We start from the raw sequence: 27,803 nt of genomic DNA on the forward strand, positions 1-27,803 counted from the left end.
GCTCCTCGTCTGTTTCTTTCTTCTTTTTCAAACATTTAGTATTAATTAGTATTACTTCTTGCATGTAAATAAACTGCCATCCTTCTAAAGCTGCATATGCTCAGCTTTTGTCAACATTCTTACACTACTAAGGCCAAAAGTTGCCACCTTTATGGTATAATTAACCAGTTGCACACGTTTGTTTCTTGCAATGAAAGACAGCCATATTTTTCTCTCATTGTTTTGCCATCAAAGTATTTTTTTAATGTAGCTAAAAAAAAGCAAAATGCAATATGATCTGGACAGTAATGACAATGCAGCAATATCTACAGATGCCGTTAAAAGTTGATGCAAACTTACTAAATGTGCGTGCAAGGTAGAGGCCCTAACCCTATCCCAGTGGGTTGGGGGGCAAGGTGGCAACAGCCTCTGTTTTAAGTAATTAACATTTCATATCGGAAAGTCAAACAACTACAAAGATAATTAGTAAGACATGCAATGTGACACAAAATAATTGCAGAGACAAAACAACTACAAGGAGACAAAACAACCACAAGGCATGCAAACAACTGTAAAGTCAGATCAATTACAAAGGAAGAACAACTACAAAGAGACAAAACATCTACAGAGAGACAACTACAAGAAGACAAACAACTACAAAGATGCAAAACACGAAGCACACAGAGATACAAGAAGAGACAAACTACAAATAAGCACAAATGACTATTATGAGATGCAATTAACCACAAAGAGACAGATGAAACTACGAACAAAACAACTGCAAAGAGACCCATACAGCTGCAAAAGGACTCAAAACACGACAAAGCAACACAAATAAAAGAAAGAGACAAAAAACCCCAACAACTACCAAGTGGTACACACAGGGCAGAGTGGGACTCATTTTCAGCCCTGGAATTTCATGCCTCAGATCGACCCACTTTAGATCACGACCTATTACTATTAAAATCATGTAATTCTAGCCTTGTCCAGTGTGTTTTTCTAAAATATTTCCAATTCAGTGCAAGTAAGGGTTGCTTCACAATGAGGATTTATTCCAACATGAGTGCTAACATTAGTCTTTACAACAATATTAGAATCTATATTCTGTTAAAATAAGTGTTCAAGAATATCCAAACCTTAAAATGAAATAAAATAATAAATCAAAATATTAAATTTAAAAAATAAAAGATAAAATAAAAGGTGTTGCGCTTTCTAATAACACTATCATCTCTTTTTCCTCTGCAAGGAAACAGTTACATCACTTTATCACAACTTAAATTTCACAAATATGAGAACGTCAGTTAAAGGGCTAATCTCCAACACTATTCTTTACAACATCACAATGTCGTTTTTAGCAATATCAAATATCAAGCAAATTAGTGTTCACAGATATCTACTCCTCATGAATAAAGAATAATTATTGCACTGTTGTCTGCAAGTTTGTTATTCACAGTGTAACATAACTTTCTAATGATGTCACTATGGTCTGGTACATTTTGCAATTTCCATTCTGAAAAACAAAAAACGAGTGGTTATTTGATTTTGGTTTTATAATACAAAAATTAAGATTGAAATACAAGGCGTTTTTCCTTCTCATGATCAAAAAGGGATATACGAAATTTTAAAAATGCTTTGATTTTCATCTTATATTTACAATAAGAAAATAAAATCATTGTTCGTCTCTATATGTAGCCCTGCGACAGACTGGCGACCTGTCCAGGGTGTGACCCGTCCCCTGCCTTAGCCAGTGTCAGCTGGGATAGGCTCCAGCACCCCCCGCAACCCTAGTGTGGATAAAGCGGTGTATAGAGAATGGATGGATAGAAGAAAATAAAATCAGTAAGAGAGAGAAACGAAAAAAGGTTCATTTTTTTCATTTTCTGACACCGGAAGTGGAAGTGTGGAGCCAAACAGAGTATGGTGCATAGACAGTATATAATTTGTTTTCATTAGTAAAAATGAGAGATCAGGTGGCCGATCTAAAAATAAATCAATATTGAATTTTTGTTTTAGAAAGTTTTGCGAAGCCAGGGGGTGGGGCTACTTGATTGACAGTCCGGTCTGGAATATTTGACAGGTCCTTTGGAGGAGACAGCCCAGACTCTGCTCTAATAACTGTTGGTTTATTTATCGGTGGAGAAGCAGCAGAACCTTCTCCACAAACAATTTTTCTGCCTGTTAGCTTGTTTTAAGCATTTTTTTTTAACCTTCGGCTGATTCTACCAGCAGACACTGAAAGGACTCTGATAGTTTGGTAAGTGTTTATTTTCGTATCGGTGCAGCTTTTAACATAGACTGTATATAAAGTTGGACGTAGTATCTGGCTCCAAAACTGAAGCCCACCCGGAAGTGTCAAAAACTTGCAATATCACACCGTCCACTAGGGTTGGCTCCAAAAAGCTTTTGCTCCATAGACCCCAATTCATTTTTGGAAAAAATAAAATTTGATAGACTGATTTTCTACAGCTCAGGATTTTTTTCTCGTTAGTTTTCATGGTCAAAATGAGAGATCAGGTGGCCGATCTTAAAAAAAAATCAATACTGAATTTTAAATAAATCATTAAAGTTGGCGGAGCCAGGGGGCGTGGCTATACTTGATTGACAGTCCCATTCACTGGTCCTGCCCCGTGTTGCTCTCCGGTCCAGCCTGTTTGATGACGCTTTTTATGTCACTGGCTCCAAAAAATCCAAAATGGCGACCAGGAAGTAGCAAAATCCGGGCTTCATTTTCTCGGCGTTGAAACCAATGGGTGACATCACGGTTAGTGAAATGTTGGTTTAACTGAGTATTACATCCAAAATTCTCAAAGAGACCTGAGGGGCTGGTTAAAAGGAATATTCCACCTAGAACCTCAAATATAGATCCGAAAGAGTGGTTTAGAAAAAACCCTTCAATGTAGACCAAAAAAAGGAATATTCTACCTGAAATATAGACCTGAGAAGTTGGTTTGGAAGAATATACCATCCTAAACATCCTTAAATGTAGACCTAAAAATGGTTTGGTAGAAAATTCCATCTAAAATCCTCCAATGTACACCTGAAAGGTGAGTGTAATAGTATATTCCACCTAAGATTCACTACTGTAGACCTTGGAGGTTGGTCTGATGGTATATTCCACCCAACATTCTTGAACATACACTTAAAAAGTTCATTCAAAGGAACATTTCACCTAAAATCCTTCAACGTAGACCAAAAAATCTTGGTGTAAAAGAGTATTCCACCTTAAATGTAGACCGAAAGGATGGTTTGGAGTAATATTCTACTCAAAAATCTTCCAATGTAGACCTAAAAGGTTTATCTGATGGTATATTCTACCCAACATCCTGGAACATTTACCTAAAAATTTGGTTTAATGGTATATTCCCGGAAGAACCCTTGAACATTGGGCTTATTGGTATATTCCACCCAAAATACTTGTACATATACCAAGAAGTCAGTGTAAAGGAAATGTAGACCTAAAAGGATTGTTTAAAGGAACATTTAAATTATTATTTTCATTATTTAATAATCTGTTATCAGTCAGAACCCTGGCAAACTTATTTTCATCAGTTTTTTTAGTGGAAGTCACAAATAAAGGAGCTCTTGGTTTTTATCGGTGTTACTGAGTCAAAAGCTGCTGTTTCAACACAGACACGCTCACATGCATCCACAAACCTCTCTCCACACCGACAGACAGGTGGCCGGCCGGGCCGAGGCTCAGCGGCATCCTCAGACTCACAAGTCGGGGAGTTGGTGATCTTGTTGGTCCAGTTTGAAGACCTCCATGTGGTCCAGTAGAAGTCCACGTAGTCGGTGTCGGCTTTGAACCGCAGTGATTGGCCGCCATCAGGTGGACCGGCTCGTCCTCGTAGGATTCCTCCTGTAGCCTTGAGGGGACCACAGGAACATTCAACAGCTGTTGGAGTTCTTCCTGTCAGGGTCGTTGTAGAACGGCTCTGAAGTATCTTGTACTTGTCTTATCTGGAACAATCCAACAGCCTAAACTGTTACCAACGGTGTAAAGAAGCAAACACACAGGCATAGATTAGGACTCAAACAAGATTTATTTTAGAAAACAAATCAACTGAGAGGCATTTGTTCACAGATATGACTGAATAGGAGGCCATCCAATCAGGTTAGAGGTCTTCACTCTGTAGGTTGTTTGTGCGGTGAGACTCTTGGACCTCCATCAGCTGATGTGGATATTTGATGGTCTTCCTCTCTAGTGCCAGGTGATTCATCCATGAATTCAGCAGCTACAGACTGAAATGAAACTCATGCTGCCGTGATTGAATTCCTGTTCCAGATCAGATGTTCAGAGGTCACCTTGAATGTATGCCGTCTGTTGTCTGATAGTTTTCCTCATTGTCGTCTTCAATAAAGTCTTTTTCCTCATGTCAGGATGTGGTGAGACTCTTTATCAGTCACTGCAGACATCCCTCTTTGTGCATCTCCAGAGAAGAAACAGAGAAACTGGTCACTGCTTCAGCATCACAAACGATAACTTTTCATCGGGAAGTCATCTTGAATATACTGGCCAACTTTGAGGTCTCTCAGACGAAGCCCAAAAATAAAGTTAACACCAGCCCTCGTAGCCCAAACATCAGACCAGTCCACCGGGAACTGTCCCGGTCCTCCCGCTTAGCCACCCCGGGCCTGGGTACACACTACAACAAGAAGACACAAACTACAACTACAAGATGCAAACAACCACAAAGTGACACAAAAAACTGCTAAGAGATGAAACAAATGCGGAGACACAAACAGCTGCCAAAGGACACAAACCACTGCAAAAATTCAAACCAGCTCTCTGTCTTAGTGCCCTACAAGCAATGGGGGAGCATTTTACATATCTGTGTGTAGAAGCTGACTGGATAATAATTCACTCAATGCGTCGAGAGAAGTGTGTTTGAACACAGTTTGAGAATAATAGCCACACAATAGAGTCTCTTTGAAAAGCAATTTAATTCAGTTTAACATTTCCCATGGCTTGTAAAATCAAAAACAAAAGCCTGACCACAGCTCAGAGTTTAAATTGCCACTTAAACTACAGAGCATATAAGAGATGGTAATGATTTAAAACTCCACAGATGTCCAGATAAGAAAAAAATTTATAAAAACAACTGATAAAAAACAGGAAGTACAGTAACATGTGACAATACAAAAGCTTTGTGATGGTTTTCAGAATATTGTCTTTATCCTTTATGGTGCTTAGTGGCTGTGCTGCATTACAGTACCTGTGGTGAAAGGGCTCAATTGTTCCTCATGTTTTCTTCTTCTGTTTAAAACAAGTGCCTAGTGAAGCAGACAGATGGCTATTACAGCTACTTTGAAATAGAAAATGAGATGAGGCTTTAAAATGGTTGTATTTCCAAGAATAATAGAGTTAAGAGGACACAAAATTAACTTTAGCAACATAATTAGAAAAGCCAATATGCTTTCTGTGTAAACACAATTTTCTTCTATAAATAATTTGTCTTTTACTGAGCATATTATTCCATTTTGAGAGTTTATAAAAAATCCCCCTGGCATTTTGTTGTATAACCACTGACAATGAAAAATAAGTGGCTAGCCATGTGTATGCCTTGTATCAAAGCCTTGGAAAAAGTACAAAAAGCCACTATATATATAAATATAAATATATACAAAACAGTCGATCCATCAAGGAGGGTACGAATACAAGTTTGTGACATCTGTTCCACGAACTGAAATACATTTCTAGGGAAATTCTCTAGTCAAATTCAACTATGTATCACACCTCGAGCACTGAGACAAAATATTAGAAATGCATGGGATGCACTCAGAATGGTACTGTGTGAGGAAGGAACAAAGATATGAGATGGAAACAAAAGTGCTACAGTAATTGTGTGTATTCTCTTCCTACAGATTTAGACAAAGAAAATGAAAGGAAAAAAAACAGAAGAGGCCAGAATTAATAATCAAGGAGAAGAAAATACAGATTGTGATTCTTGTCACCTCTCCTGGGCTGTTTGAAAAAGCACAAAAGGAATAAAAACACTAAGAAAAAGTGGCAAGACCAAAATAGGAGACAGCAAAATAGCAGTGAATCGGCATTCACAAACAAAAAGAATGATGCAATAAAAATGTGCTGCTGGTGTGTCTTTGTAGGCCTCAGTTCCAGCGGGGCCCTTAGAAAGAAATTGCTGGGTTTTGCTCACAAGTATAGTAGAAATGTGTGTGGTTAAATCTATCTATTCAACAACAAAGGCAACTCCTGTATTCCATCTTGTGGTCAGATTTAATAACTTTGGGTCATGGTCTTTGGCTTTCTGTCGTCTCCATATAGTCTATTTGCTTCAATTCCCCCTGCCCCTCTAGGCCTCTACCATGGACCTTTGACAGGTGGGCCCTTGGGGCTGTACTCCACTTGATGGCTCATACAGTCTCCAGGATTACACCGGCCATCTTTTCCCTTTGAACCAGTCTGTCCAGGAGGGCCTGGGATTCCAGGAACACCCTGCTGGCCAACAGGACCAGGGGGTCCCATCTTACCGTAGCCTGGGGGTCCTGGAACACCTGGAGGAAGAAAGGAAATAAATGAAAAGTAATAGTCCTGCCACTTACTCCAAGGCTGGAATATCAGCTGGGCAAAGTAGGCAACTGCGTCCCAGATTTATTTCGTATCATCAGAGCCTACGTGGTCTGAAAAATCGTAAATTTGTACACATTTTACACCACAGATGTATAAAGTTGATTGGTAATCCATCCTGGAGCTCTGTTTTCTAGAGTGGACCGTATACCGAGCCCATTTTTTAAAGTTTCATGAAATTGTTTTCATTTTTTGTTTGTCGTGTAATTAAGATACTGAAAACCGAGTAATTGTGAGGGACATCTTTTGAGTCTGCTCCCACAGAAACCTGGAGAAGCTGCCAAATATTCACATCTAAGAAGGTTGAAGAAGTGAGTTTTTGACATTTTTGTTTTTAAAAAATAAATGGCTCATTTATGAAAATTGTTTATATCAAAATATAAAGGGTTCATCATATGAACCCCCAGGAGGATAATCAGATCAAAACTATCAATTCCCTGGTTCTAAACCCTAAAAGGAAACTTCAGAAAGACTAAGTTAAATATTAAAGATTAAAGAGAGAGAAAAAGCTTGTCTTCCTTCTGGCCAAGAGTTAGCTGGTGTCCCGTTAAAATAAGAAGCTACAGCAGTTGTTTGGTGTACCTCACAATGAAGGGGCTTGGTTTTTACACTTCAGTTTTTATATAGATTAAACAGATTTGCTAGTTACTAAGTTTTAAAAGTGCTAGTATTCATTTATTTATTCTTTTTTTCTCTTTAGACAAAGTCAAGCAAGTCGCTTCCCTCTAGGCTTTATACAATGCTAAAATTATCAGCTTCTGGCTGTAGCTTCCTATTTAGCATAAGAACATTAGGGTGGCATCAATCTTCTCATTAATCTCTCAGGGGAAATAAAAAAAAAAGAACAAAAAGCTAATTACCCAAAAATGTGAAGTTCATCCTTTAGAGGTTTATTTTAGTCTGTAATACAACTTCCATCAGTAAAGTGTTGCCATTTGGCACAGCAACACAAATACAGTGTAGATTCATGATTAATGATTTTAATCATTGGCAGTATGACCAAGTATTATCTACACACCAAATCAGAAAATGCGTAAAAACACCAATAAGCATCATGTTTAATAGATGATGGGATTACCATGTCTGTTCTCATGAATGAAGCATGAACAAATATTTAAGTCCAGCTTTGCTCATTCTATTTGAGCACAGTTGTTTTTTCACCAAGTCAAATAATCGGCAGCATATAAAGTGCAGATGTCAATTGCCAATGCTATCCAAACTCAAAGATGAAGGATTGTCAGATGCTGATTTGACTGGAATGAACTGGGCTGGAAATTTGATTAGAATCGGTTAAGAATTATTTTAAAAAATCACTTTTATCAAAATGGCAATTTACTAATGAACAACATATGCTAACATTCAGTAATTAGCATCATTTATGTAAGTTCAGCCAATTCTTGATTCAGAATTAGGTGTAGTTTGCAATTTTGCATACAGCACTTTAGAAGTCTAGTAGAAGATTCTTGAAGGTGTAAGTGCCTCGAAATATGTGACAGGACAAATAACTAACATACTGCAATGCTAAAATGCCTAAATTTAAAATCAATATTCATGGTCAAATCGGCCACAAGTTGTTAACGATTAGTTAGAAGTTTAAGCATAAGTTAGGTCAAAGCTCATTATGGTTGAAATCTGATTACATAATATTTCACAACTAAGTTGACTTAGAGCCACATATCTGCCACTGACTGTACTACCCACGGATTCATGATACATTACCTGGTGCTCCTGGAGGTCCTACATCTCCCATCTCTCCAACACCCTTATCTCCTTTATCTCCATGTGGTCCTCGAGGTCCTGCAGACATAGAGTCACACATTTTGACCACATTGTTGCTTCAGAGTTTACGGTCAGCTAATGATGACACTTAACATAACCTTCATGTTGGTATGAGTGAAAAGGTTCACCTGGGGGTCCTGTTGCACCTGGCCGGCCTTGTCTGCCAAGGTGTCCCGGAATACCAGGAGCACCGGGAGCGCCAGGATTACCCGGAGCTCCGTCTTTTCCTGGGGGCCCAGGCCGACCTGGAGAAGCCACCATCTCTACTGGCATCTGTATGCGAGACATGTAGTAGGCCATTCTCTCTGGAGAGACAAAACAAGCAATAACACAGAAATGATTCCACAGAGCGGTGGTGTCCCAAGGGAAAATGGAATCAGTCTTTGAAACAGAGATATGCATCTGAAGAGAAAATACTGCTTTGGTGTAGAAACTGTGGCATAATACACAGTAAACATTCTCACAACAACGTGCATTTGCACATGCTCTCACCATCAAAGATCTTTATGACCTGTTGGCGAATAAAGTTCCTGATTTCATCATAATTGACGACGGCCTATTTAAGAAGAGCCAGAGAAAGAGAAAAACAAACGAGCAAACATTAATCAAGGTGGATAATTAAAAAATTCATTATTTACTGGAACAGATGGAGGTAGTGAGCGCCTGTGGCCACTGTACTCATTTCTTCTTACAACCAGGCTGACTACAGCATGATTTAGAGCTGATTAAAAGTTAAAAATTAAGTTCAAACAAAACAGGCTACAGTGCTGTAAGTGTAATTAAACTATATCTCACGTCATTTCCTGGTGACCCTGGAGGACCAGGGAGCCCTGGGAGGCCATCTGAGCCCGCGTTACCCCTCTCTCCTCTGGGTCCAGCTGGGCCAATCATGGGTTGTGCATCCTTACCATGATATCCTCCACCACCAGGGGGTCCCGGTCTACCTCTCTCCCCTGGTGGACCCCTTTGACCACCGGCCCCTGGCTCACCCTGGGAAATAGACAAGGTAGGTGTAATGGTTAGCTGGCAGAGCCTATCTTTCTATGAATTTATACATCAAGCCTATTGCACTGTCATCCCTGATTATAAGGATTTATCCTTGCTTAAATCTCACCATTATGGATCTGTAGTGAAGAAACACTTTGCTATTAATAATCATTGGCCTCACTTCCAAGAAATAGTTTCAGAAATACACTTAGTTGCTTTTGTTGCCAAGAGTTAGATGAGTAGATACTCTGATGTCCTTATGCTAGATAGTCTGCACTTATGCAGTGCCTTTTAACCTTAATTAGATTCTATTAAAGGACTGTGTCTCTCATTTATCAATTCACATACACACTCACTGGCTGCCATGCAAGACTCCTGCTTGTCATTAAGGGGTCATTTAGTTTCCAAGTCTTGCCTAACTGTACACATGGTAACCATAGTAACCAAATCATAGGATTCAGAATACTAATTCAGTAGTATATTAAAAACAAAAAGATTACGGTCAGTCTGGAAATTAAATAAAATTGGATTTTGAATGGTTTTTGATGCTGATAATTCAACTTTGTGTTGTAGTGGTAGAAAATATTACACTTAAGTTATGTGGGGCAATTACACAGTTGATTTTTTTTATGAACTTCACATTACAAGTAAGATGAAGTATTTTTGGAAAAGTAAACTGGCTGCCTAAAAAAATGAAAACTGATTCAATAAGATGATTAGTTTAAAAAACTTTTAATCTCATGTTTGGACGACTTAGGACATCAATACAAGTTTGTTGGTTTTACAAGTCATTTGTGTATCTCTAAAAAAGTAAATTATTAAGTTCATAGGGCAGTTTTATGAGATTCACCCCCAATGTATTATAATAAGCTGAAAGAAATTTATATACAAAAAACTTGGTTTGCTTAACTTAACTCCACATTCTAAGGTTACAGAATATGTGAAATCTAGCTGTTTTAAATAAGACTTTGGCTGATAACTGAACCATCAATCTTACAATCAGTGAGTAATCTGCACTGTCACATGAAGTACAGAAGCTTAGATTAGCTCAGTAAAAAGAAACAGAAAGAGCTAGCTTGGTTTGGTTTAAAAGCAGTAATAATCAGATTATTAGAACCTATGAAGCTGACTTATTAACACCTTGTATCTTGTTTGTTTAATAAGAACCAAATACTTGCTGATGGTCTTTGTACTAAGCTAATGTAACTCTTTTCCCCTGGCTGTAATTTTGTTTCAATCTCACTCTATTAACTATTATGTTCTTCATCCTATTAATACATTTATCAGAATATAATTATTTGCCAAATTTAAGAAGCATGCAGTAAGAAGATTATTATCAACCTGTATTTCAAAGACGAAGCAAACAGCTTTTTGGCTACATCTACATCACAGCACTTACCATTCAGGTTGTGTAAATGCACGCAAAAGCAGCCCCGCTACATTAGCGACAGTGATTTATCGAGGACAAAGCAGCCCATAATGGACGTCTAATGTTTACACGTCACCGACAGACAAGCGACTCTTGAAATAGAGAGGAGCGAGAAGAATAGAGGAGTCCGTTCTTGTCTTTCTCCTCTGTTCTCCTCCTCTGTGCTGCTAAAACCCTGACAATGCCGGCCTGTCAGCGTGACAAATAGCCTCATCTAGCATCTCCCCTCATGCTTAATAGCATTATCCCAGAGGCAGAAGAATAACTTTATCACTGTACCCACCTACTGTAAGCCTGTATCTAAGGAGAGATCCAACAGGCTATATAGCTGCAGTGGGTTAGCAGGCAGCTGGCTGCCAGCTTCTAGGGGGGTGAAGTGAGGTGAGGAGGAAGGAGGGTATCAGTGAGGGGGTCGGGGGGGTCAGTGAACTGATGACTGTGTTAAGTGCAGGTGCTGAGCGAGCAGAAATAAGGGGAGCAAGCATGTTCAGCACCACAGTGTGCTGGCATAAGTCTCCCTGGGCGAAAGGGAGCAGGGAAAGGGTGCATCTCACTGCGTTCAAATGGTCTTCGGACGTAATGGATGGTTGATGCTTAGCTTGATGAGACACACAAATACACACTGGTGCATTCACGCTGAGTCAACTCTTACCTTTTGACCAGGCTGCCCGTTTTCCCCTGGTAAGCCTGCCGCTCCCTTTCAAAACAAAGACAGAAATATCCATCACAGAATAAAATATACACATCAACACATCCATCTCTCTCCATTATCTTTTAAAGAGGACAAACACCCCACACCCAGACATTACTCACATCTTTACCAGCAGCACCGTCATTGCCAGGCTCTCCCTTAAAGACAAAGTCGAAGCAGAAGAAAAGGTTAAGTGTTACATGCTGTCAGACTAGCAGTTTGAATTATGTTCAATTAAACTTCATTTGTTTGGGGGAGAAAAGGTTGGGAGTTGAGACAAGGTGAAAACTGCTAACCATAATTCCTGGGTGACCAGGTGGTCCTGGAGGTCCTACCATGCCTGGGAGGCCTCTCTCTCCACCCTGGCCTTTATCTCCTTTTATACCCTAGAGATGAAGATGAAGAAGATAGCGTTCTATTGTTTGTTTGCACTTTTGGCAGCAGGAGAGAATTTCAATTGTGTCTTGTTCCAACTTTTTTCACACTCATATACACCAACAATAAATGGTCAATACAGCTTCTTTTTAACACTTTCTGCAGGCACATTAACTTTACTTTATATATCTGTTTCAGTTTTTTTTTCTGTGTGTGCAGACTCATTTCTGTTTTGTGGAGTCGTAATTAATGTTGATATTATTTGCTCGCCTCTGCATTCTCTTGTTTATTTTTCTCTTCCTTTTGGCTGTGGAAACAACCCATTTTCCCTCTTGGAGTGTCACAGATTCAGTTAAGTGTAATCATTCGTGTCTTGTTTATTGAAAATACAACAATGATGACGTGCTTGAGAGATTCTCTCTTACCACTCCTGATGGACCAGGAGGTCCGGGAGGCCCAGCTGGACCTGTAGAACCCTGACGGGAAAAGCAAACAACATTGCTCAAGTTTAACATGCTAACACACAATAGCAAGGAATCATTAATGTATAAGATCAAAAGGGAAGTGAACTTACAATGTGACCGGGGGGTCCAGGTCGTCCCTGAGTTCCTGGGGTACCAGCATCACCCTGAAAAGGTCACAGACTAACCTTTAGATATCTCTAGGGTTACACTCTTGCTTTGAGCTTGTATGCAGCGATTATTAATTTGCTATATGATCTTTAGCCAAATCGAGTAAGGTAACTGATGGAAAGCAAAATATTCACTTCATGTCCTGGTCTGCCAGGTGCTCCCGGAGGGCCTACAGGTCCAGCATCACCCTGAAGGATGAGAAAGTAATGACAAGGAAACAGATGAGGCATGAGAGGAATGCATCACTCTGCTAGTGAAGATTCAAAACAACAATGTAGCTAAGCAATAAAACCTTTGGCCTCGTGCATAAGCAAGAGACGGCAACGGTAAGTAGAAAATCACAAAAACATAGCGTGATGGTAAGGCAGTGAGTCGTTGGCTAACCTTTTGTCCAGGGAAGCCAGCATGACCAGTTTTTCCTTTGAATCCCTGAGGACAGACATCAAAGAGAATGAGACCGGTACAGTACAAAAATTCACAAAGTCGAGGCTGCCGAAAGAAGAGGCAGACGAGTCTTTGAAATCCTGAACACCTGCTCTTGGGTAGAACACAAACTGAGAGCACAAGAAAGAGAAATTTAAAAAAAAGAAAGAGAGGGAGGGAGAGGCGACTACTTGTGTCATCTCTGAGGCTGACTAAAGCGTGTGAATATCACCGTCTCGGCTGTGTCGAGATATAAGACAGAAAGTTAGGAAGATCTTAGGAGAAGATAGGAAGCTTAGAAGTATCAAATGGGGTCACATTACTGGCGACATCTAAAACATTAACAAGCCCCAGTAATGACTGCACATATTAATGCAGTGTTCCAGTATGGGGAGGTGAGTGAAATATCATGCTAATTTGCATAGGGTGCTACTAGTGGAACTTTACAGAGGTCAAGAATCAAGATTATCACACGTGTCTTCAAACTTTTTCATGCATGCATTAACTGAATATTTAAAACAAGTCACAATATGACGGTCATAAACAATTCACTTGTCTTTGTCAATCTCCATAAAGAGCACTGAATAGGCTTTTAATGAAAAAGGGTTAGTCAAGCAGGCTGATTTGCATACTAGCTTGCTGCTTGTCAAACTGAGGGTGAGCCATGGCAATGCAATTGTAATGCATTGTATAAAAAGCCTGCCTAATACACTGGAAATACCAAAACAAGTTAAAGTACATAAAAGTAATGAACATTTACATTTACTGTATCTCTAACTTACTGAATGGTTTAACAAGAAACTGTAATTAGGTCTAAATGCTAATGCATCTTAAGTTGAAAAGCTTATATGCAAGCATGGGTTAGCTTTAGGCTAACTTTTATTTTATGCAACTGTCAATGCATACTGTTGGAAATTAGTAATACAAAAATAACAAAGGCTAAATGGATATAACTAATGCATAAAAACACACATACATATTGATTAGAATTATTGACGTTATAGTAAGAGCTGAATTAGAAAGCATTTGGTTATTCTGATATATGCAGTATATTTTTCATGTCTAATGCATGTTGTTTTCTACACTGGATCGAGAATCAAATCTGATAATGTAAATGTCAGAGGTGAGACTCACTGGGATTCCTCGTGGTCCTGCTGGGCCTGGAGGGCCCGTCTCTCCCTGGCAATGAAAAAAAAAAAAAGCCAATGTTAAAGGGCAATAATTGTATGCATGTTTCTAACTATACTCACTACAGCTTTAATGCTGTTTGTTTGGATATTCTGCATATGTGTGGGCACACCCATGTGATCCATGTGTGAGACTTACCCGCAGCCCTGGTTTCCCATCTTTTCCATCTATTCCTTCAATGCCCGGGGGGCCCTTTTCATTTCAAACAGTGGAGAGGAGAGTGCAGATGAGGACTCAGTATAGCATACAGTTCACAAATATGTCAGCGTGGGTGAAACGACATCATCAGAAACAAAAACAACACGTGTACCATCAACCCTGGGGAGCCGGGTGAGCCGGGAGGTCCGGTTGATCCCTGAGAGCCCTGAGCACCGTCGTTGCCCTTCGGAAGCAGAAATTTTCGGTACATCACATGACGAGATCAGATGCAAAAATAAATAAATAAATAAATCAGAAACCGCCAAATGTATGATTTGCACTTACTTTTTCACCTTTGAGCCCAGAAACTCCTTCCCTTCCAGGTTTGCCCGCCGGTCCTGGGAGACCCTAAAAATCACACACAATATACAAAGTCAAGGCAATTGTCCCAAAGACAAAAACTAGGAATAAGGTAGTTAAAGCATGCACATACTGGGGGTCCTGGGAAACCTGGCTGTCCTTGGAAACCCTTGGAATAAAAAGAGTAACATGAATATGTGTTTAATTTATTTCTATAGTTACATTTTTCTATTGTGTAAATGTGTGATATGTGTTAAAGATACCTGATCCCCTTTGGCACCAACAGGCCCCGCTGGTCCCGTATCTCCTTTAATGCCCTGCAGACACAGAACTTTATTAAACTTTGAAATGATAAATGAAGAAGCCAGAGTATAAATACTGCCGAGCCAAATTTATGATAAAGCACTGACCGGTGAGCCAGCTTGTCCTTGATACCCAGGGTTACCAGGAGGACCCTGTCGAAGGGAAGGAAATGTTAGCCAGTAATATACAACACAAGCTGCAGACTCATTTTGTCTGTTGGCGTAGTGGCTTACTGATTCTCCTTTCTGACCACTGCTTCCTGGGCTTCCACGTTCGCCCTTCAGTCCCTGACAAACACAGAGAGGCAGTGAATCAGTGTCAGCTCGCATGTCAGTGTGACCCCCCACGCACCCATGAAAGCTGCCAGTTCCATAGTTCCTTTATAATGAGGCCGGGAGTGTGACTTACAGGCAGTCCAGGCGGCCCCATGGTTCCCGGATACCCAGGTGTCCCTGGAGGGCCCTGAGGTAAAGATCACACAATCAATCAAACAGAGAAACCAATTATTTTTCTACATGTCATAATTTCAAGGAAACTGATTGTCAGACACTTACCTGCTCGCCCTTCAGTCCGGGGAGGCCATTTGACCCTCGCTCACCCTGCTGACCCTGCAGATGACAGGAGCGAGGAAAGATTAGAAAATGAAGGAGAGGATGTCTGCAAGAGAAGCCCATCTAGGGGAACTAAAAAAAAGGACATGCTAAGTCAATATCAAAGAGAGGAAACAGCTAACTGGCTTGGATCACCTCCCTGTGGGACTGCCTAAATTTGATTTTGTCCTCTTCTCTACACCTCTATGAGGCTTCAGGGTAGTGATTTAGGTCTGGGATGGTGATACCCAGAGGCAAAACACTGACTTCTCAGTCCAGCTGGTTCAGCTTTAATTTATTTCCCAGCACAAATGATACTTTCAAATGCTGCTTCCCTCTTCTTTAATCAGTTTGCAGAATCAGTGATTCACTAAAGCTTTTAGACCCTGCTCTGTCATATAACACACAAAAATCTAACAAATTAAACAAAAAAAAATAGAAAATTAAAACAGTTACTACGGAACTAAATGTTGCGATCATAATACAGAAGGACTTCATCGTGTTTTGTTGGAAACATTCATTTCATAGTCTATTGACAGAGTACTGAGTTATACTGTTTTGATGTAAATATTAATATGCACATCTAAGTGTGACTTGTTGCCTAGCAACAGCTCATGTTCAGGAAGGACAGATATAAAAGTTTTTTGAAAAATGAGTGAATAAAAAAACATCATAGAAAGCTGGAGATCTGAAGAAGCTGGAGTCTCATTTGCAAATGATCTGTGTAGCAGTATGAATTCTTTTCAAAATCAATCAATAAACTGCACGACAATAAATAGTAAGAATATTACTGTGAAATGTAAGTTTTAGTAGCATGATTTCTTATTAGTGAGTGTTTTTGGAAGGGCTGTAATTTAGAAAAAGTAATTCCTAGCTAATCATCTTGGGGACAAACTAAATGGTAGCTGATCATTGTGTGCAGCTCCCTCAATGCTGAATATGAGTAACATATTCAGCAGCAGGGTGACACTTCTCTGCTTCTCTCCCGCAAATAGTACAAACAGACACACCACAGCACGCAGCACAAGCTAACACCTGCTATGAAGTGCCACTATGCTCCAAATGGATTCCATGCAGCGCTCACATGGCTCACCCATTTTGCATCTCTGTTCTCCCAAAACAATAAATCTGTATGAGGAGAAAGGAGAAGGGGAGGGCCGTCTGCGCAGCAGTCCCACTCTCCATCACTTAGACGGGGGAATAATTGAACAACTGGAGAAAGAGACAACCAAATCGTTTCCTCATCTGAAATAACTTTCATTAAAGAGCCATGCAGTGAGGCTGGGGGATGGAGAGATGGCAAAGATGGAATTATCAAGGGCGACTTGATTCAAAAATGAGATGAAGGAAAAAGAGAAGACAAGTCAAAGATATGAAAACTGTGGTGGGAAGTAACTGAGTTCACTTATTCAGATACACTTATTCAGGAACTGTACTCAGATACACTTTTAAGGTACCTGTATAATACCTGTTTCCTGTGTTTCCCTTATGGGCTGTTTTAGCCTGCTATTCCACAACATTTCTGAGAAAAATAGTGTGATTTTTACTTCACAGCATTTAATGTTTAATGAATAAAACATATGACAGGCTTCCAAGATGAAGTAAGCTGTTAAAAGCCATGATTATGAACTTTGTGACCACTGAGAAAAAAGCAATGTGTAGTTAGGGCCACTTGTCATGCTTCAGATGTGTAGGGGTTGTTTGCACTTACTTAGCAAAGAGTCATTTCCCTGCAAAACTTGTCAGATGATATCGCAAAAAAATAACAGCTTGTAGACCAAAAAGTGACATTATCAAATATTTTACAGAAAAACAAAGACTACAGAAAACTTTTTTTTTTTAAATGATCAGAAAATTGTGTAACAAAGCTTTGTTCTTTCTACTTTTCTGCTCCATAAATCATCTTGTGGTCCCTCCAATATATATTTGAGCCTTTTGGAAAGGAACTAACACTGAAGCTGGAAACTACTCGACTAACATACATGCATGTGTACAAGCTAGTTAAGATTTAAGCTACACAATGCATTGCAGTGAAATACAACTTCTGCATTAGCAATAACAATCAGGTACAATCAAATTCAGTAATATATCAGCAACACAGGCCATTTCCTTTGCAGAAACAATTATTTTAGTTTGATTTTTTAACTTGATTTAACTGCTAATACCTCTATATTTGCATTTAACTAGGACTTTTAGTACTTCAGTATTAATACATTTGTAAATATACTTGCAATTTCTTATTTAACCAATTAAAAAATAATTATTAAAATGTGAAAGTGTGAATGCAACTTACAGGTAAACCAGACGGACCCTGAGGACCTGGGAAACCAGGAGGTCCCTGTGGACAGAGAGAGGCACTTTAAAACATTTGGGACAAGTAGAACTAACTGATGACCATAAAATCTATTTGCACCTCCAGTTAAAGCAGGTTTCAATTTGTTCCTGACAATTAGGCAAATACTGCACCAGGAATCGCAGCAGAGAGTTAGTGTGTGCGTGAATCAGCATTTAGGAGGTTAGTGTTTTGGACCACATTAGTACAATATTCTCAGTGACACCAGCAGGGGGCTCTGTGAGCTCATGGAAAATGGCAAGCACAAGCTCCTATCGAGTCTCTTCATATCTTAGCTTTGAGACAAAAACCCAACGGTGCTGTCCTAAAATAATGATAACAAAAAAAAATGAAGATTTTCTCTCACAAAAATATTGGCAAGCTATTGTAAGGCAGCGATTAGAATGCACTTTATAGTTTTTGAACATTTTACGTTGATAACAGATTGTTCAGAGTGAAAGTTGGAAAAAGATGTCATCAAAAGTACTGGAAAACTTTTTCTTTGAATGGGCACTATGAGCACTGTAGGCACAGATTTCAGAGTCCAACATGACAGTTTTTCCAGTGAGATGATTAACAGGGAAATATGCCTTAAATATATGAGGTTTCTCTGTGATAAATAAAAGTCTTTTAAAGCTAAACTCTCAGGATTGGTTGAGTAAAAGAGTGATATGTTGCTGAATATTAGCTTAGATAAAGCCTTACCATGTTTCCTGGTATTCCAGATTTACCCCTTTCTCCTGGTGTACCCTGAAGAACAGATGAAAGAAGAAACGTGATCTAATCTCTGTAAAATCATTTGGACGTGCATATCTGAATAAAGGCTGCTGCACATAAACCCTCATAACAAATTAACAGTATGCACACAGACTCACTGGCTCTCCTTTTACTCCTGGTGATCCAGGCATTCCTGGAACTCCAGGTTGTCCTGTGCACGATTGATCTCCCTGTTAGGTAAAGAAAAAGCATACCAGGAAAAGTGTCCACAGGTCTGTCATGGTGTACACTTGTGTATATGTCTTTGAATCTATCCTTAACATGTCACTGATTTCGACTGACCACTGCTTGTGGTGCCTGTTCCCTCTGCAGTCTCTCTAAACACTGCGAGCAGACAAGAAAATAAGTTATCGGTGCAATGCTTTACTGTCACACTGAGAGCGAATCACATCAATGCATGCACGCTCAAAGACAATGCAAAATGAGGGACTGTCATTTTGCATCCATCAAAGCAGCACAACAAACACGGTGACTGTACTATTACTAACGTTTCATATGATTCTGAGCTTAGAGAATCATACAGTGAAGCTGAAAATGTTCCAGCAACAAAGTCCCCCCAAGTCTCACCCTGTCACAGCCGTCCAAAGGGGTTACACCAGGCTTGCCCTGGTCTCCCTTTTCTCCCTTGGCACCAGCCATGCCTGGCACCCCTGGCAACCCTTGGGAACAGCCCCCTTCACAGCCCTCCTGTTTTATACACATAGAAACACACATACATATACACTCAACAAAAATATAAACGCAACACTTTTGTTTTTGCTCCCATTTTTTATGAGATGAACTCAAAGATCTAAAACTTTTTCCACATACACAATATCACCATTTCTCTCAAATATTGTCCACAAATCTGTCTAAATCTGTGATAGTGAGCACTTCTCCTTTGCTGAGATAATCCATCCCACCCCACAGGTGTGCCATATTGTGGGCAGTCTAAGGCACACCTGTGCACTAATCATGGTGTCTAATCAGCATCTTGATATGGCACACCTGTGAGGTGGGATGGATTATCTCAGCAAAGGAGAAGTGCTCACTATCACAGATTTAGACAGATTTGTGAACAATATTTGAGAGAAATGCTGATTATTGTGTATGTGGAAAAAGTTTTAGATCTTTGAGTTCATCTCATAAAAAATGGGAGCAAAAACAAAAGTATTGTGTTTATATTTTAGAGCGTATATATACACACACAAACACATTGATCAACAGTTTTCAAGCAAAAAACTGGCAAAGCAAAAAGCACGATCCCCAGTCCCCAATCCCTAAAATGCACCATTTTATTAATGAACTCACATCATCGCCTTCTCCAGTCGAATCTTGAGGCAAAAGTCCAGCGGGGTTCTGCTGAAGGGGCAAGGAAATGGAAATTAAACTAACATCCATTCAAGAATTTATGGCATCAAAGGTTTCCCAATGTTTTCATGCTGTAATGAAGAAAGATTACTTCAATGACTACACAAATCCACAAAGATATGAATTCCTAATAAGGATCAGACTAAAATAGGACACAATTCCTTTTCCTTGAGTTCAGTATCAATTGTTTTCTGTGCAGGTTCATGACAAACACAACAAAAAACATTCAGTCCTGGTTGAGGTCTACATACCAACTGAGACAAGGCTAGAACAGGGCATTCACATGGTCAAATAAGAAAATTAAGTATATTACACAATGTCAGTATATGGACAGTTTGTTCCTCCTTGCAATGTGTGGATGTACTGTTGAAGAAATAGAGGAATTCACAAAAAAAACGCTTTGTTTGGTAAATTTCCATATTTGAAGCTGGCAGTAGTTTTCCACACTTTCAATCTAATTGAAACCCACATAGTGTTTTTTTTTTTTTTTTTAATTTTTAAATTTCACACATAAACTGTGAAATAGTAGGAACTGCAGAAGTTAGCACACAGTGTAGTCATAAGTAATAATAGAGCCTAGCAAGAGACCTTTGTCACAGCAGACATTTCAGGTTGTTAAAGTAAGAGAAGCACAGTTATTACTAATAACACTAATGATCATTCTGTTCGTTTTAAGTGTGCCGGGAGGACACACAATTAAACCTGCACCGACTATGTCAGTGCCCAGCCACTCATTCCAGTTACACCTGTGTTTGTCATGTTAATATTTTTCTGGGACAAAGGTCTGTTACTGACTTGAGAAACAAGCACACAACTTTCTGATACCAACTTCATCTACTTAGCTGATTGAAATGATCTAATATTTTTTCTGAACTTTGTTGTAAGGGATGAAATCACAGAAAGCACGAAATACCTGGAACAAAGAGCCACAATTTTTCCAAAAAATACGTCTGTGCAGCACAGTGTCAAAACAAAACGGATTACAAAGGCAGCACAAGATTTTTCAAACCAGAGGCCAGTAAAGTAGAGGACAGAAGTTTGTTCATATCACAGTACTTTGTCTGCATCACTATATGTTTTCGCCAGTCAATCACAGATGTAATAAAGGGATAGATGGCCATTCATGACCAACTCAGAGTCATCAGAAATCCTAACTTGCATGTTTGCATGGAGGAAGGCAGAGCGACCACACAAAAGCCCTGCTGGCACAGAGAGAACATATCTCACATTATGATGGTATTAAAAAAGACAACAAAAGCTGTTTTCAGAAACCATGCAGCTCCTTTTAAATTCTGCCAAGAGATCAAGTTCGTACCAGAAAAGGTTAAAATTCTGAGGGCTGACTACGATACGAAGAGCAGAAACAGAACTGTCTCTGACCACACATACTACCTAATCAAACCACAACTGCATTTTCAAAAAACTAACAGATGCCACAATGAAGTTGCACAATGAAGCTGTGAAATACAACTGATAATTCCACAAAATCCAACCGCATTTACTGTGAAAGGCAGTCAGCTCCGTATCAAAGCGTTGGGACCCTTTCCACTGAGTCTGTCAATAGCACCTGGCCTGGCTTCAAAGTCATTACAAACCCATTTGACATTGTTCGAACTGGAGCCATCAGTGGGGAAGGCTATTTTACGCTGTACGCTATTGGCTGTTACACAAGCTAGAACGAGGCCATGTGCATTAGCAGACTTGCTCAAAAGAAGGCTTTCTGTAATTATATGTCACAATGCAATGTTCACTTTTGCCACACTCTCAAGGGATCTGCAATTTCATAACTTTGTGTGGTTTCTTAGAGTAACTTAATGTTATGTTTTAAAGAGAATGTAGTTTGAGGGGTCATGAGGGGTATGCTGTTACTCTCAAAGACATAACACCTGCAGAAGCACAGAGGAAAGAGAGGTGCTGATTGGTTTTTATACCAATATTAAGACCAAACTAAATCTGTAAGTGTTGGGGTGTGTATGTGGATGACAGAGGGTGCCAATTTTTCCAATGCAGGTAATTCAGTAATAGGTCTGAGTTTATGCTGAAAATTTAAGTGCATTATTTCCTTTCTTCCCCCGAAGCATAAATGTGCATCTCCATTTTAGTACTGCTCTGTGTGAATAAATGTGCACCTTAATGTGCAAGCAATTTATGCCTTTTTGCAGAGAGTTTCTGTAAAATCAGTTTCAAAAAGAGTAGAACCTCTCTTTCCCCCTTTAAACTACTACTTTAATTTCTGTACTGAAGGTGAAGCTCCCCTTGAGTGCTGGCTGGAGATCAGCATTGATGTTCCCTTAATGAAATTAAGCCATAAACAGACTTGAAAGAAACAAAACTGACACCATATGCAGTTAGAAAGCACGGACAACTTCACAGCATTGCACCTTAAGTCTCCACTTTGAATTGGATCTTGCACTAATGGTATATATGCCACAATACCTTCTGAAGTTACAAGCAGACCTCAGGCTAAATGAAAAACTGGCTGAAACAATCATTATGCATATGTAGTACATCTTGCATTCCTGCATGTTTGATGCATATCCATCATCATCAAACATGCAGGCGTATGCGCAAGCTTTATGTCTATATTGACATTCCCCTTTTAATTTTATGCGATACAATAAACTTTTCCCTCATCTGGCATCACCAGCACCCCTGAAAAAGTACACAAGTGCTCAAATCTTTTGATTTTATGAAAGGCAAATTGACAGGACAACTACAGTGTAAATTAGGGGCAAAGAGTACCTAAACCGTTTCAATCATAACATAATAAAATATCTTTGTTTTCTCTTAAAAATGCCACCACTGTATGGATTCATTTGATCATCTTTGAAATAAATAATTAGAGGCCTCAACAAACTCACACATGAAAGTACAGGGTTTATCTCTTTTTTTTCCAGTTTCTGATACATGCATTCATTTTGTGTTTTTTCAGCATTTGTACATAAAGCCCCATCAGTTAAGAGCTGCATCTCCTCCTTTCCTCTCTAATATTACTTACGATCTTTCCAGGCAAACCCGGTTTCCCCGGTAGCCCGTCGTTTCCAGGGATACCCTGAAAGAAGGAACTGAGGTTCAACTGGTTTGTTGCCAATCGAGCGCTAGCCACTCCCATCTCCACCAGTGGTTAAGGCAGAGTCAAAGGGTCGAAACCTGCTCCCTCTCCTGCCATGTCTCATGAAATTTTCAAAAAATCTCCAGATCCCACTGATTTCATGAATCTGAATAAGAAGTCAATATATTTAAATCAAGAACTATTTTGAGTTGAGCCGTTCAAACAAATGCACCCGTGTCAAAGACATGACCTCTTCAATCCAGTCACCACTTCTGATGTCTTTCATACACCTTTGACTCTTGCAGCACAGATCAGAGCTTCACTTTATTTGAAGGTCTGTTTAAATCACAAACTTTAGAAATTATTCAAATTCATACTTTGGAAATTCAATTCAGTGTGTTTTGAACTTTGTAAATAAAGCCAGGCCTTCAAATAACTGTTCATGTCTTGACTGACATTCCAAAAGCTTGCTCAGTTGCTTACCACATGGGTTAAAGCTCAAAGCACCAAATGTGTTAGTGCATTTTGTCATTTTGATTTAATCCTTAACCTATCTGTGTCCAAGCTTGCACACGCATACTTTGTAAACTGTCAGTCCATTTCCTACATGCATATTATGGACTTTATTCACCCCTGAAGATGCAAAGCATGTCAAAGCCTTATTTATATGTACCCACAGTGCCCAAGCTGAAAGCCTGAATATAAGTAGCTTGTAGTTCAAGTCAGGCTAACGGAGCAGCTTCTGAATTGAACTGAAGAAATACCCCCCTCACCATACAACTGGCCCTCTCTCTTACCTGTGGTCCTTGGATTCCATGAACTCCCTCAGGCCCTGGTGGGCCAGGGGGGCCAGGAGGTCCTGGGGGACCCTGTAACATATAAAGTTATGACTGCAACTGACATCACAAAATCACAGCCAGTCACAAAATTAGAGTGCTGTGATTTCCCAAACAAAGTTTGCAAGGTAACAAAAGACACAAAGCTTTCAAATGAAGCCTAAGTTGTCAGATAGGACTGCTGGCTGACAGATCAGACCTGAGGCCCAGGCTGCCACATGTTTGCTGAAGTTCCTGGAGCTCCCTGGAAGGCAAGAATAGTCAAAATCAGAGCAACAGCAGTGCTTGCAGGATATACAAAAAGCATGGAGTGTGAAGTTAAGAATAATGCAGCAAATGTCAAACTGCAGAGAAGTATGGAGGAAAAAAATACAAGCACATTTCTTTTTTTTTCTCAACACATCCCCTGTAGTGGCATAATAAACTCTCTGACAACGTGTTTAAGAAAATCCCTGTATTCAGGCTCCTAATATGATGAGCACCAATGCTATATTGTAAATTAAATGCATGTTCCCATGTTTGTATTCCAGTGTGCATCTGTACATGTGTGCAAGTGTGTACTCACAGGTCCACCTATACCCGTGTGCATTGGCATTATGCAGTTGCACTCTCCAGGTTCACCCTGAAATATACATCAAAAAAGACTCTTAAAAAAAAGCTAAAGAGAAGCGCTTTGCACAATTTTACGCACAAGCTGCAAAACCGAGTTTTCATGCAATATTTAAGCTGCTCTTGTTAATGTTACAAAGGCAGAATTCTTTCAGTTTTCAACACTCTTTGGTTCAGTTTTGCTATATCCTGAAATCTTATGCATCACAAAAACACTTAGAACTCCAGGGGATGAAATGCTATGAATATCTTTTATGCAGTGTTTGTCGTGTTGCGTTACATGAAACTGTGCTTAACAAATATGTTATGTATACAATGAACATAGTTGTAGCATAGTTATATTCCAGTATGGTTACAGTTTATATTGTTTGTTGTTTCTCTCTTTTTTTCTTTATTCCCTCCCCTTACTCCAACTGGTCGAGGCAGATGGTTGCCCTCCCTGAGCCTGGTTTTGCCCGAGGTTTCAAGCTGGTAAAAGGGATTTTTTTTCTCCCCACTGTCTCCAACTGTTAGTTACAGGGAATTGTTGGGTTTCTCTGTAATATGTCAGGTCTTATTAACCTTAGTATGCCTTGAGATGTTGTAAACTGGGGCTACATAAATAAAACAGAAATGACGCATAGAAATGTGTAATTCGTGTATTAGTAATAGGAGAAGCACACGTTATGCAAGTCTTAACACCCAAGACAAATTTTGCATGTATGAGCTCTGGCAGAATAGTTAAATGTGCAAACAAAGACTGAGTAGACTCTCTAAGTGATACATCTTGCTCATTCTCTCTTTTTTTCTTTACTCTTTCTTAACTTTATAACGGAGGCTTCACAGCACTCCTGTCCCACATCTTACACCCCTCCCAACCCTGGAGCAGTGCCTGTACTGCTTCTTCATCTCTCCCACCCTCTCAGTGACAGTGTGGACTGGTGGCTCTGATGAATGCTGTAATTAATAGTCTCACACACACACTTCTCTCATAAGGCCCCCCAAATTCCTGTAGTCTGCCAGTAACAGTACACTTGTCACCTCTGCTGCTACTCTATCTGTGCCCCGGGGCCAGCATGTGCATGAGTGTGTCAGTGCCGTGGCAGCGAGCGGAGTGGGGTTGGTGGGGTTGGGGTTTGTGGGATGTTGGTGGGGTGTTGAGCCATCTCTTGCGATTACCATCTGTTCCGCCCCCTTATATTCGAGCCCCTCCAGTTCCCTTCATCCAAACAAAACGGTAGACTTACCTTGTCCCCTTTAGCTCCATCAGCTCCCTGCAAGAGAAGGAGACAGAGCAAATGCACACACACACACAGGCACACAAAGTCAAACACTTAGTTACTCTTGCTTTGTTGTTTCAGAAGAAAGCTCGCGGGGCAGTGAGCTGAGCGTAGATCAGGGGACAGAGGATGAGATGGGAGCAGACATCGCCTCTGTTATGGATCGAGGCAGACATCCTTGGTTACAAATGATGCCTAAATCAAGGACAATTCCCAAAGAAGCTCAAAGAAAATTAAAGCGCTGAACAGACGCTAACACAAAGGCAACAACTGAAGCATGCCACTTGAATTTCTCTTACAGCTCTTCAAATTGCTGATACACATGTACAAAAGCATGCAAATGAACAAAAACAGCTTGGACAACAGAGGTACAAAACAACTCACTGGTCTGCCATCCATTCCTGGTAGTCCCGCATGACCAGGGGCTCCATCTCTACCCTGTGGGTCAAAAAGTAAATACGACATTGTGTCTGAAAATATGATATATTCATACGCTCGTGTAAAAACACACTTTTATATCCTACCGGTGGTCCTGGTGCACCAGTGCCTGGTGGCCCCTGTGGTCCTGGAAGCCCAGAATCACCCACAGAGCCCTATGAACAGAAAACGTTTAACATGTATATATTTACAGGGTTCATTTGGTTCTACACTGCAAAGACAATTTAGATTAAACTGCTGTTTTATGCTACCTTTTCTCCTGAAGGGCCTGCAGGGCCAGGTAATCCTCTGGCACCGGGAGGTCCCTGCACAAAATGCACAGATTAGAAGAAAACTCTAAATATGTTGTGTGGAAAAGCAGGACTTTACAAGTATGAGTGAAGCTTACTACAACTCCTGGGAGTCCTCTTGGTCCCTCGTCACCCTAAGACGTGAAAAACAATAAAACAAAGATAAAACAAAAAGAGAAGTAGGTGGTTTAGGTGGTCTAGAGAGAAAGTCAAGTGTAAAGAGTGGGACAAGGGCTGACTTTCCCATGTCAACAAAGCATCAAGCAGTTATTCCACAAAGAATCAAAGGACCCAAGATTATGTTTGGATGGTTATTTACAAGTTGGCTGTTTGATCTGGAAGGCAGGAAAAGTCTAACCGGTGACATCATAGGAGAATATGGTGTTCATTAGCGAGATCACATGAGGACAGCATCCACTTAAGAGCTGTGTACATGTTTTATGCAACAGCTGTGAACATAAAGCTCCTTTATCAATCAAGATGTTTTGTTTTTTTTCAGAACACATCAGCCTTACTTGTGGTCCTGCAACTCCAACTCCTGCAACTCCAGCTTCTCCCTACAGGGCGCAGAATACATCAAAGATGTGAATGCAGGAAATTATGCAATCATTCACAAATATTTATAAATATGGTAATTTAGTAAATGGACATTCATACCTTGCTTCCTTTGGGACCAGCAGGGCCCTGCACACCCGGTAAACCAGGTTTTCCCTGAAATTAAAATATGTGACTTTATTATCAGATTTTCTCATTGTACATAGCAGTATGGAAAGCAACAAATACACAATTTCCCTCACATTTTTGCCAGGCTTCCCTTCTCCTGGGGGACCAGGGTCTCCTCTCTCTCCTTTGGGACCCGGCACAGCTACACCATCATCCACCACAACGCTAGAAGAAGGACAGCTGGTACAGGCATCCCCCTGGGAAAACACAACAAATCCAAACCATGATCCAGGTACCTTTGGGAACAATCTGATTTAATAACAAAAAATGTTAGTGTCTATTTTGAAACCAATGGAAACTGTCCTGGGCCAAACATGTTACCAGTAGTATTACCTGTGATCAGGTATCCACAACGAATGGAGAGACATAGTCATGCAAACAAACAAACAAAAAAAACAACCTAATCAGGTCTCCAACATGTACCGTATGTCTGCCTAAAGGTATACAGACTGAGCAAAACACATGACTGCTACATTTTATTCTGGTACTAAGTGACTCAACAGTCCCGGTATGTACCTTCTCTCCCTTCAAGCCCATAAGTCCATCTCGGCCAGGCTCTCCAGGCAGTCCTGGGACTCCTGGAGCTCCATCCAATCCCTTGTCTCCTTGATCTCCTTGTTCACCCTGGTGAAATTGAAACACCATGACAAAAAGCCTGACCTCTGTGTAGTTTC

At 40.0% G+C, this 27,803-nt stretch overlaps 1 protein-coding gene across 5 annotated transcripts in view; it reads right to left on the bottom strand.

Moving 5' to 3' along the window:
* Positions 1 to 4,904: 4,904 nt before the first annotated feature.
* col16a1 (collagen, type XVI, alpha 1) overlaps positions 4,905 to 27,803 on the bottom strand; it is a 133,952-nt gene continuing 111,053 nt past the window's right edge. For 3 of the 5 annotated variants that reach the window (XM_051955854.1, XM_051955855.1, XM_022194465.2), the window contains 41 exons: positions 27,646 to 27,753; positions 27,204 to 27,326; positions 27,064 to 27,117; positions 26,922 to 26,963; positions 26,505 to 26,540; positions 26,368 to 26,421; positions 26,203 to 26,271; positions 26,063 to 26,116; positions 25,646 to 25,672; positions 24,376 to 24,432; positions 24,010 to 24,054; positions 23,772 to 23,843; positions 22,921 to 22,974; positions 19,863 to 19,913; positions 19,140 to 19,259; positions 18,855 to 18,896; positions 18,671 to 18,742; positions 18,501 to 18,545; positions 17,757 to 17,801; positions 15,428 to 15,481; positions 15,282 to 15,335; positions 15,107 to 15,160; positions 14,981 to 15,025; positions 14,834 to 14,887; positions 14,704 to 14,739; positions 14,556 to 14,618; positions 14,383 to 14,454; positions 14,211 to 14,264; positions 14,019 to 14,063; positions 12,846 to 12,890; positions 12,596 to 12,649; positions 12,404 to 12,457; positions 12,255 to 12,305; positions 11,751 to 11,840; positions 11,577 to 11,612; positions 11,416 to 11,460; positions 9,143 to 9,337; positions 8,840 to 8,903; positions 8,476 to 8,652; positions 8,288 to 8,365; positions 4,905 to 6,495 (listed from right to left, as the gene is read on the bottom strand). In XM_051955854.1, the coding sequence (XP_051811814.1) occupies positions 6,302 to 6,495; positions 8,288 to 8,365; positions 8,476 to 8,652; positions 8,840 to 8,903; positions 9,143 to 9,337; positions 11,416 to 11,460; positions 11,577 to 11,612; positions 11,751 to 11,840; positions 12,255 to 12,305; positions 12,404 to 12,457; positions 12,596 to 12,649; positions 12,846 to 12,890; positions 14,019 to 14,063; positions 14,211 to 14,264; positions 14,383 to 14,454; positions 14,556 to 14,618; positions 14,704 to 14,739; positions 14,834 to 14,887; positions 14,981 to 15,025; positions 15,107 to 15,160; positions 15,282 to 15,335; positions 15,428 to 15,481; positions 17,757 to 17,801; positions 18,501 to 18,545; positions 18,671 to 18,742; positions 18,855 to 18,896; positions 19,140 to 19,259; positions 19,863 to 19,913; positions 22,921 to 22,974; positions 23,772 to 23,843; positions 24,010 to 24,054; positions 24,376 to 24,432; positions 25,646 to 25,672; positions 26,063 to 26,116; positions 26,203 to 26,271; positions 26,368 to 26,421; positions 26,505 to 26,540; positions 26,922 to 26,963; positions 27,064 to 27,117; positions 27,204 to 27,326; positions 27,646 to 27,753 (2,784 nt within the window). In that variant the 3' untranslated portion in view covers positions 4,905 to 6,301. The remainder of the gene's footprint in view (positions 6,496 to 8,287; positions 8,366 to 8,475; positions 8,653 to 8,839; positions 8,904 to 9,142; positions 9,338 to 11,415; positions 11,461 to 11,576; positions 11,613 to 11,750; positions 11,841 to 12,254; positions 12,306 to 12,403; positions 12,458 to 12,595; positions 12,650 to 12,845; positions 12,891 to 14,018; positions 14,064 to 14,210; positions 14,265 to 14,382; positions 14,455 to 14,555; positions 14,619 to 14,703; positions 14,740 to 14,833; positions 14,888 to 14,980; positions 15,026 to 15,106; positions 15,161 to 15,281; positions 15,336 to 15,427; positions 15,482 to 17,756; positions 17,802 to 18,500; positions 18,546 to 18,670; positions 18,743 to 18,854; positions 18,897 to 19,139; positions 19,260 to 19,862; positions 19,914 to 22,920; positions 22,975 to 23,771; positions 23,844 to 24,009; positions 24,055 to 24,375; positions 24,433 to 25,645; positions 25,673 to 26,062; positions 26,117 to 26,202; positions 26,272 to 26,367; positions 26,422 to 26,504; positions 26,541 to 26,921; positions 26,964 to 27,063; positions 27,118 to 27,203; positions 27,327 to 27,645; positions 27,754 to 27,803) is intronic. The other 2 variants (XM_051955857.1, XM_051955856.1) reach the window with 2 other exon arrangements.

The sequence above is a fragment of the Acanthochromis polyacanthus genome, chromosome 11 (genome assembly GCF_021347895.1).
Source record: "Acanthochromis polyacanthus isolate Apoly-LR-REF ecotype Palm Island chromosome 11, KAUST_Apoly_ChrSc, whole genome shotgun sequence".
Taxonomy (NCBI): domain Eukaryota; kingdom Metazoa; phylum Chordata; class Actinopteri; family Pomacentridae; genus Acanthochromis; species Acanthochromis polyacanthus.